Source organism: Ziziphus jujuba, chromosome 7, assembly GCF_031755915.1.
Source record: "Ziziphus jujuba cultivar Dongzao chromosome 7, ASM3175591v1".
In the NCBI taxonomy this organism is placed as follows: domain Eukaryota; kingdom Viridiplantae; phylum Streptophyta; class Magnoliopsida; order Rosales; family Rhamnaceae; genus Ziziphus; species Ziziphus jujuba.
The window spans coordinates 27,544,293-27,555,284 of NC_083385.1; the positions used below are offsets into that span (position 1 = coordinate 27,544,293).

General features: G+C 32.0%; 1 protein-coding gene across 2 annotated transcripts; it reads right to left on the minus strand.

Annotated features, from left to right (window-relative positions):
- Window positions 1-1,449: 1,449 nt before the first annotated feature.
- LOC107409112 (E3 ubiquitin-protein ligase RGLG3) lies at window positions 1,450-10,660 on the minus strand. Of its 2 annotated transcripts, none has more exons than XM_048479293.2 (12): window positions 10,464-10,660; window positions 9,295-9,570; window positions 7,456-7,540; window positions 6,621-6,761; window positions 6,407-6,520; window positions 5,521-5,618; window positions 5,344-5,423; window positions 5,155-5,260; window positions 3,584-3,708; window positions 3,364-3,496; window positions 3,205-3,261; window positions 1,450-1,855 (listed from the first exon to the last, which is right to left on the minus strand). In XM_048479293.2, the coding sequence occupies exons 2-12, from the start codon at window positions 9,550-9,552 to the stop codon at window positions 1,772-1,774; spliced, it is 1,281 nt and encodes a 426-aa protein (XP_048335250.2). In that variant the 5' UTR covers window positions 9,553-9,570; window positions 10,464-10,660; the 3' UTR covers window positions 1,450-1,771. The 2 variants fall into 2 exon arrangements, with proteins under 2 accessions (XP_048335250.2, XP_048335249.2); XM_048479292.2 differs by having other exon boundaries at window positions 3,364-3,499; window positions 10,464-10,658.
- Window positions 10,661-10,992: the final 332 nt, after the last annotated feature.

Sequence of the window (10,992 nt, forward strand, 5' to 3'; positions counted from 1 at the left end):
TGGGATGGCCACCGGTTTGAGTTGCCACAATCTGAAATGGTGTTTGGCTACGGCAGGATAAAAGGATGGACCATCAATATGATAAGTACGTTTGGGGAAAAAACGGAAAGAGAATCATAACTCAAAAAACTGATTCATATTGTCCACCTTTTTATTTTTATTTTTATTTTTTTATAACCCTTGTATTTCACTAGAAGTAAAACCAAAAACAAAGCTTTACAATATTTGTCCTCATTTTTAATTTTTCTTTTCATTTTTTAATGCTCACTTAAAACAAACATGTGGGATGGTTACCCCGTACTTGCAATTCCTTCAACGTCATTGTGATCCATAAATAATTTATTTGACATGATTATTCACATAAGTAATTAAAATTATGTATAATTTATATAGTTGGTCTCCAAACTATATCGCTAATTACAAGTTAATAACTAAAGTTTTTTTTTTTTTTTTTTTTTGGGCATTTTAATCCTCAAAACTTGTAGAAATGCAATATCATTGATCTCCACTATTTTTCCATCTACTCTAAATTATTAATGTAACACGAACTAATTTTATGTTCAGGAACTAAAATAACAAAAAAATAAAAAAAATAAAATAAAGATTTAGAGACCAACTCGTAACTGGTAACACAGTTTAGGGATCAATTTGTAATTTGCAACTTACGACATAATTTAGAAATAATTATATAAATTATTTTATATTTTCATGTGACTTTAATGGTAAAAAATGGATGGAAAAATGGCTGGAACTAATAGTATTATCTTTCTATAAGTATGGTTGAAAAAACATAAAAAAAAAAAAAAAAAAAAACTTTAGGGACCAAATTGTAATTAACGACATAGTTGAGGAGGAACTAAAATAACAAAAAAATAAAAAATAAAAAAAATTTAGAGACCAATTTGTAACTTGTAGCATAGTTTAGGAATCAATTTGTAACTTGCAATATAATTTAGAAGCGATTATATAAATTATTTTATATTTTCATGTGACTTTAATGGTAAAAAATGGATGGGACTATCAGAAATATGTTTCTATAAGTATGGTTTTCAAAAAAAAAAAAAAAAAAAAAACACTACTTCAGGAACCAAGTTGTAATCAATGACATAGTTGAGGAGCCAATTATGCATATTACCCTTAAATTAAGTTAATATGTCTAAGTTTTTCAAAGGAAAAATTATGAAATAATTGAAAGTATTTTAAAGTTTATATAATGCGAATTTTCATTTCAATTACAATTATAAATATATTAATAAAAATTTAGTCCCTCAATGGAGGCTAAGACATTTGCCGAAAGCCAAAGAAATTGATCAACTTTAATATTCATAGCAACCCTATCACTTGTGATAGAATACTAAATTGACATATTGGTATGAAAGCCATATAGAAGAAATCTATGGTCTATATCTAATACAAAGATAATCCATTGACAAGGAAATACTTGAGAAATTTTCATCAGAAAAGACTTGAAACTCAACGATTTCTGGCTCAAATTTTTTCAGCACAAAATCACAATACAAAACAATACAATGAATGAAATTGCAACCATAGGAAGCCACTAGGAAATAATTTTACAGACAAGAAATTGTCATAGCAGCTTATGGCATAATTCCCCTATTTCTTTTCATCTGAAATGATAATTTCATTGGCACGTCAACTTGTGAATGTTACAAAAATGTACATTTCACACCGCTCTCATTTTTCATCTCTGGTAAGCGACATGCTACACCGCTCTCATTTTTCATCTCTGGTAAGCGACATGCTACTCTCTTTAAGTATAAAGTCTCAGGCGTGTTGTTATTGGCTCTCGACAAATTGGGCATGTTGAAATTGTGACGCTACAGTCCTTGCAGGTCTACAGCAAAGAAAAAGAGTATATGTTACAGAATGAAACACCATTTTCATAAAAATTCAACTATGGAGATCCATGTGAATCAAGTTAAATATTATTGCGTACTTATGAATAGTTGTCATAATTAAAGTGTAAAAGGGGATTAAATCAGCATGAAAATGAAAAATTAAACTTAAAATTTGTCATGGCATGATAATGGTTATGTTAAGCACAAAGTATATGGTGGACCAGGTCCAATATGCTCATCATGACATACGAGCCTAAAAACTTCATGCATGACGTAGACCTCTGAACATTTTATCAGTGTATGAGTTCTTTTTTCATGACCAGAATATCTCTTTACAGAACTACAGATCTGTTTTGCATCAGCCAAACAATCTTAAATTGCTTGGAGACATATTACCTAACCACTTAAACATGTTCGGTTACAAAGAATGTTTGGTCATGAAGTACTGAACATGCTAACCAAAACTTTAGTCAACAGGGGTTTTTGGTTATGCAAGTAAAAGCTTCCCTTCTACAATGCGAAAACAACATGGTACATCATGAAAAATATTCAACACAGTATTACACAACAAGTACAGATGAAGTCAACTATTAAATAGGTTCTGGGACCACGCCTTGACCCAGTTGACACATGTAGTCAAACTTAGCAAATATCATTCCATGTGTACTCAAACATGTAATCAAGGATCTGAATCTTCCTAGGTTTAACATTGCCACCATCCTATAGTTTAAGAAAATCATCTTCCATGTTGTTAAACCCAAGGAAGAATCTTTACAAAATTTACTTATAACCTTTTTATTTCTCTCTGCTTTTTTTTCCCTCTCAACAACAACAAGAACTAAAAAAAAAAAAGGGGGAAAACTATAAAAGAAAAAGAAAACGAGGAAGCAGAAATCTTCCACGGTCCCCTAAAAGAGTATCTGGATTTTCCAAGAAAAAAGAGTATGAAACATCCAATTATTTTATCAATATTTCAATATTGTTTTTAAATACATCTGCATACTGTTAGCTGTTTAAGAGCAATCACATAATATCAAATTGAACCTACCAGCCATTAGCAAAGAACAATAAAACCAATGATGACAACAATATTAAATAACCCAATTTATAATGAAAAAAAAAAAAAATTTTATTTGCACCGCTTACGAAAATGCAACTGAAAGTGAACCATTTTTTAAGGTCACATTATAAGGCACTATTTCCTTCTAGGATTGTTTAAACTCAAAAGCACATATTATGAAAAGGGAATTAAAAAGCTCTTAATGTTGTGTCGAAACACATACCATGGCTATAACTTGAAAGCAAAATAAGAAAAAAGAAAAAGCAAAGTCTGTAGTGAACTTACTGTATGGCCACATCCAAAAGCCATATCCTTTGGATTTGTCAGGCATATCGGACAGAACTGCATATCAAAAGACATTTTTAAAAAAGTTGGAGCACATTTAAATGAAATGTTCAAGTAGGTTGGGGAAAAAGGGGAGAAGACAAAGAGAAAGAGAAATACCTGTTCCGGTGGTGCAGTTGGCTCAGATGTATTCAAGTCATGTAGCACTGATTTGACAGAATTATCATAATCAATCACTTGTTGTGGAGGTGGAAGTGGCCTTGTACGATGACCTGGACCACCTATATGTTCTCTACTGCAAAAGTTGGAAACATAAATACTCAATAATCTCTAAGCTGAATACTAGAAAACTAGGAGAAATCGCAACTCTCATCCTTACTTAAAATGTAAGCTTTGGGTGGCCCTGTACTGAAATGGAATTTCCATGAGAGCAGCAAGTGCAAATGCTGCTTCCTTTTTTGATGTTTCTGAGTTCTCAGACATGACCTTTGTGAAGTCGACAAACTGATCGTGGAAAACAGAAATAGGAATTCAGGACATAAAATATTAATATATATATATATATATATATATTTATAGATATATATTCAATCAAAATGCTTATGATATGACCACTCCTTGTGCCCCATTTGATTTGTGGCACAGTTTTGATATGCAACTACTATATGGGAATCATTTTCTTGAGACTGTCTCCATGAACAGTGTTTTGTAGAAACTGAAGACGTTACCAGGCATATAGCATTAAGATGTAATACGTATATTTTTCTTGTAAAAGAGGGAGCACACCAACTCACTTCTCCATGGAATCCAATATCACCATCTATTTCGAGGGACCTAATTTCCTATGAATATTCCCTCGTTAGGAGAGATATTTTTCACACAGGCCCGCCATTTCCTTTAGGGAATAAATTGTTCAAATAGTTAGGAATTTAACATATCTATGGAAATTCAGATTTCTACCAAGAGGTCAATGAACTAAATAGGACTTTGTAGGAACCATTTTCCTACCTATTTTTAAAGCTGGTATATAAGCCTTATAGCTAAAAATAGCTGGGTTTTGAAAATAGTAGGAAACATTATGAAAGAAATATATTTATCCACAAAAGATAACACTACAGGAGCATCAAATGAACCCCAAAATATTCCGTGCTCTGGATAACAATGATCTGTGCTAGAAGAACCCCCAATATATGGGATTATAATACATTGTAGTTCTTCCCAAGCCATTAGTTTTTCCCATCACACACATGAATTTCATTAGAAGGATGACAATCTAGATTTCTAAAAAGATTAACTTTAACCTTCCTTGAGATACTTTAGTCTCCAGGCAGCCTTGCACTATACCTTCAACCTCATGTCAGATTAAGGAGCATGTTAACACACAAATTTCGATAAAGTAATCTAAAGTTGTAATTTCATAGCCAAACTCCATGTCAATATCCAAGTTTCCTCCAACACACCAATTATATGGGGGCACCAAAAAAAAAAAAAAAAAAAAAAAAAAAACACAAAACAAAAGGAAGTAGAAAGAAAAGGTTAGAAATTGGAAATTTTCATTCACATTGACAAATTCTTTTCAATTAGAATAATAAAATCATCATAATTACCCTGTTTTGGAGTGATACTTAGGAATCACCTTTCCTTTAGAAGTGATTTCTCAAAATCACCTAAGTGGTGCTTATTCTAGACACCAAATAGATAATTTTCCAAGAACAAAATCATCAAAAAGTGATTTCACATTTTTTTGCCAAACACAACAGGAAGTGATTCTATCATTTTTAAAGAGATTTGGGGCATTTTAAATCACTTCCAAATGGGCACTAAGTATCAACTGCCCAACATATCACATATCACATTTCAACGTACTGAAAAAGTCTGAGATGGAATAGGATAGAAATTGCTAAAAAAGTAAACTGAAAATCTAATTCTGGTACTGAATATACTCAACACCTGAAAATTGTCAAATGCACGCTGAGGAATGTTATCATCAAACTGCTGCATGGAATCCCATGGTCCATCACCAACTCCAACCAAAATAATTGAAAGAGGATATTGGCTGTTTAAAAAAATCTTAATGATCAGACACTAAGGAAAAGACAACACAAGTACAGAGAACATTCCAGAGGGTGTAAGTTTTACCTAGCAGCAACTATGGAGTTTACAGTTGCTTGTTCTTGAGGACTGAACCTTCCAGGTGGTGTATCAGGATTTCTGGTAACCTGATATACAAATACTTTTGAGGCGATAATAGAATAACAAGCAAAAGAAAATATAAAGAAAAAACGGCCATATCTATAATAAGAGACATTCACCAACCTGCCCATCTGCAATGATGACAAGAACATGATATTGCCCGTTGCTTCCTTCAACGATATTAATTGCTGCATCAATTATCGGGGCAAATGATGTTGGCCCTATGAAAATAAGGAATGGCATATTAGCACAATCAAGTTTATGAACACTTTAAAAAGCGCTTTTATATTTCAAGTCAAATGCTTAAAAAGCAGTTTTATTTTCTTAAAAGTAGTTTTAGGGCTTTCAGTTTTAAAAACCATTTTTTCTATAATTTGGTGGTGCTCTAGTCAATGAATCAAGTTTTATTATGCCACTGCACTGGGCAAGTAGTAAGCAGATATAGATTATCACTCTGGAAACACAGTAAACATGTTTTATAAATGTAATATATAAGTTTAATGCAACACAATCTTCTATGGTAAATTATTATGCTTACGTGCATATTATGCATGAGATACGTTTAAAGATTATCTGTACACTTGAACACAGGAGCATGTAGACAAAATTTGTATGGTGAATGTAAGTGTCTGCATTGCATGCATATGCAAGTAAGACTTCATAAAATAATCCCAAAAAATGTCTCCATTAACCTCTAATATGTGGGTTAAATTATGTTTCAAGAATAAAACTACTAAAAATTTTAAGACAAGAATGTAGAGTTTAAAATCGTTTGTGTTTTAAGCATTCATCCTTGTAGTTTTATATTGTATTTCCAAAACAAACTGCTAAAAGTTCTTCATTTTTATTCTCCTGAATTGTGATAATTGACAAATAAAGCAATATCATGACACAAATTAATCATCTATTACTGCTGTTTTATGTGTTGATGCAAGCTGCACTTTAGGTAGATGGTTTGTGGAAGAAGATTGCATAAAATATTATAACATTAAGACAAAATTCCCAGAACCTGATAACTTTAAGTGTGGAACTATCTCTCTATATCGCCTGAGAGCTTCTTCAAAACCATGACAAGGTCGATGATCAGGGAAAAAACTGAAAACATGTTGATCATGTGTTGATGCTACAAAAGAAGACATAATCAGATGATGGAGCAATGACCTAATTATCACATAGTTTCCAACCAGAGTAGAGTTATGAATAGAAATAGATTAGAAACTAACCATCTCCAAATCCAAGACAAGGTATTAGGTTATCTTCATCGAAAGGGGACAATGTACGACCAATTATAGCAATTGCTTGTTCATAAGGGTTAGGTCTGCTACCAATAGAGTGAAGGCTTTTCCTATTGAATGAACGTTTGCCTGCAATTATTGGAAAAATATTTTTTTTTTCAGAAATAAAAAAAAAAGAAGAAGAGAGAGCAGATAAAATCATACTTTTCATTAAAATTTATAACCTCAGCATACCTACATATATATAAATATTCACACACCTATATGCATGTATAGGCATAAGCCTTGAAAGTAAAATACCTAAAGTATCCTTGCTATTTAACTCTTCCCCTTAAGAAGGTTTCTATATATTTGCAAACTCAAATAGAATAGAATGATACGAATAACTTTTAGTAACAGCTTCAGTATGTATCTAAAATATCCCTTTCTTTAACAAGACTCATTGAATTTGAATGAGGTAAGTTGCATCTGAATATTACAAGAAATTGAAATTGACAAGGTTTCTGATCATTATTAGTAACCTTGGATTAGAAGATAAAGTGACCAGCAGCAGCAGCAGTGGTGTAAATTCATTACACCATCATAGAAAAGAGAGGTAAGCAGCACATATATGGTATTAGTTGTAATGGGATACAGACTTGTTTTAGCATTTGGAATGGAAAAGATAAAGATTTAGGCATACACATAAGTATAGGTTACAGCCTCTAATATTAAGTGCCTTAATTACCCTTTCTGCTTAAGAACCTTTTACCTCCATTTATAGGATTCCATTTTGCTACTAAAAACTTTATCCAAAAAATATAATAACATTAATAATAATCACCTGTCCACTCATTGCTTTTTGTGAAGTCTATACCAAGGATTAAGTTTGATGATTCAAGGCCAGCTTCTCTTAGCGCAGAAATAACCTATCAGTATTTGAACAAAATAAGGAATGCTTAGAAGATCAAAAAATAGGAATGCTTGGTATAACATAGTTTAAACACACTCATCACGCCCTCAATATGAAGGATGCATATAAATAGGATAAGCGCTACATGACACTTGTAACAACTTTATATTTAGCTTAATAAATGTCCATTTACATATCTTCTGTTGGTTTACTTTCCTGTTTATTTTTTGTCTAGAAATGAATGTCATTTTTAATGCAAGTTTTCATCATTATTTTCAGCGATTCCATAAATACTCAACATTAAACATAAACCAGTTTTCAATAGCATACATGCTTCCTTATGTGACAGCAAAGAGCAATTCTAACAAGTTTTCCATTTACATAGAGAAAATCATGCTGCTAATGACAGTTGCTACTGCTGCTGAAGACATAAATTTATACATAGGGGTTTCATTTTGGTAGTTATGGCCTCTGGATTCAAAAGCTTCACAAGTGTCAGATGATGTTTGTCGTATAATTTTTTCCTATGGAAATTTTTAGGAAATAAGATCTTAGTTTTAAGCCTTCTTTTATAAGCATATAGCAAAATTAGGGGCAATTTGGAGTTTGTGGTTGAAATAGACTGTTTTAATTGTACAGTTTTAGTATCTTTCCAACAACCAGAAAATAACGAGAGAGAGAGAGAGAGAGAGAGAGAGAGAGAGAGAGAGAATTCTATAGTTTCTAACTTGTTTTCTTCTTTTTCCTCTACTACTTCTACTCCTACTTATGAATCCTCCCCCTATTGTGTTTCACATGATTATTTTGTGTCATGATTTCTCTCCTAAATCAATCACATTATGATTTTACTAATGACAACCAGGTTTGATAGATTAATTCTGGTAGGACTTTTAGAATGACCTTTTGTGCTATTTAGCCTACAATATTGGAATCTTAAAGAAACAAAGGTAAAACACAGAGGTACAAGCAAATATTGAGTTCTGATCTATTCAACTGGTCAAGTTGTGAGAAAGGAATTTCACAAAAACTTTATCCACTCAAAATAATGTCAGGGTAACACTTTACCAATGGTCAACAAAACTGTCACATTGAAAGTTTGAATACATTATTTCATCAATGAAGTGGTCCAATCAACAATTCTACTACCTAATCAGATCTATCTTTTTAATGATTGGGGAAAAGCAGTGTAAATGGAAAGAGCAACAAATTTTTTGAATGCATTTAGGATATGTTTATGTGGACTACTACCTAGGATTTCATCTGTAATGTTTCTGAAATCCAGGAGATAAAAATAAGCCATGAAAGATGCTACCTCTTACCAGATTCAAAAAGTGCTGGAATTATTGCAGCAAGTTTGAAATGAGTTAGTCAAAGACAATACTAGTTGGCTTAGATACCCTCCAACATATATGAGAAAACAATCAAATTTGTTGACTAAATGAGAACATATAGGGATCACTTAAATTCTGAGGCTTTAGTAAGAACCATGATTCTAAAGCCTCATTCATGATCAGCCTAGTTAAAATAAGAGCCAATATTTGCATTTTCACGTAATAATTCTGGGTACAAGATAATTAAGAATAATTCCTACTTATATCTTCATGATTTCCTAGTTTCAAAACTAGTTTAGTCATTTTGCTATGAATTTATATTGCCCTAACCTTAGATCTAAAAAACCTATGATAATAAGTATGAAAAACAACCTCATCATGACAGTATCATTTATAAAATCCAAAAAGTAAATAAAAAAAAAAAAATGCTGGTGCAAACCTCATCCAGAGAGTCAAAGTTATCAGCTATGCGAGCTGTTGAGTGATGCTTATGTCGATGGTTGTGCTCCATTGAACTGCCTGCATGTGAAGGGGTATGGTGGAGAGCTTCATGAAAGGTTTGATAAGTTTGGTTATCGGGTTCATGGAAGTTTTGATGGGTTTGGTGGGGGGGTTCATGGAAGTTTTGATGGGTTTGATGGTGGGGTTCATGAAGAAAGTCATCATTAGGATTTTCATTAGATTCTGTATTCCCCATATCTAGAAGTAACTTTCTCTATACCAAAAGAAACACAAAACATGTAGATCAGAAAAGTTCATCCTCAAAATACTTCCAACAGATAACACACTTCACAAAATGCAACAAGGAGCATTTTCCACGAAGTTCAACCGCATAATGAGAAAAAATATGTTCTTATAAACTATCTTCTTGTTTTGTATTTATATGGTTTTACATTTCTAGTATACATCTCCAACCTTATTGAGCAATTAGTTTTCAGTTCAGAGTGCAGAAGTTATAGAAAATTGAAATGGGTCTTCCCAACCCAGATAAACCAGCCTATATCCCTCAAATCCATGCATTCTACTCGAAGCAAAGTTTGAGTTCAACTTCACTACCTATTTGAATGTGTTATAGATCATTGAAGTTTTTCCAACAGGTTAAAAGCTGCTTGGTTTGTTTTGTTTTCTTAATTCTCTAAGTCTAAACATTCTTTTCTTTTTTTCTTGATTAATTATTATTTTCTTCTTATTGAGTAGTCCATTTTCATATTTTCTACAAGCAACTACTCCAGGCTGTAAATATTTAGATAATAATAATAATAACAAAATGGGCCCTCAAAGTCCCAAATATATTTTCTTGTGTATTTTTTTTTTTTTTTTTTTTTTTTTTTTTTTTTTTTTTTACTTTTTTTGACATTGATTTCAAGATAATCATAATCCAAAAACGATCCAACCCAAAAAAACTAATAAGTAAATTTGCATCAGAACAATAAAACTTTTAAGCTCTATGCTCAATAACCAGAGACAACATATCAAGATGAAAAAAAAAAAAAAAAAAAAATCAACAAGACAAAAACAGAGCAGAAGAGATGAAATATACACACTTGAATTTTCCATAACAAAAAGTAGCAAGTGGGATTGGAAAAGAGCATAGAGAATCAGAATTACCTGAAAAATAGCAAGCAGTATCGGCAAAGATGAGATTCAAAGTGAAAATTGATGCAAGTCTATAGATGTTGGTTCATTTGGGTGTTTATAAAGTCATGTGGGTTGCGTTGGTTGACCATGTTAAGGCTTTTCGGAGTTGGCCTTTTTTTTAGTTTTTTAGTTTGGTCTCCGATGCTTCCTCTTTTTTTCTTTTTTATTTTCACTTTTTCGATAAAATTGTTTTAGAAATCAGGTCTTTTTTGTTTTTTTTCCCATTTTAACTTTTTAATTTTGTTGCGTGCACACGTTGTAAATACAGACGTCGTTTTTGAATAGCCGAAGAAGGTTACTTGTACACACAACACTCTGGGGACTTGTTCAAGCTCCCAAAAGTTTTTTAAAAATCAATAACGGAAGACAATCTCGTTAAGTTTTTGTTTTTTTAGGTGAAAGATAATCCTGACCATGTACGATAAAGAACTATCTCATTCTTTTTTTTTTGGTAAATCCATGCCTTGCTTTCGATTCCTCACATGGACACCACGTGATT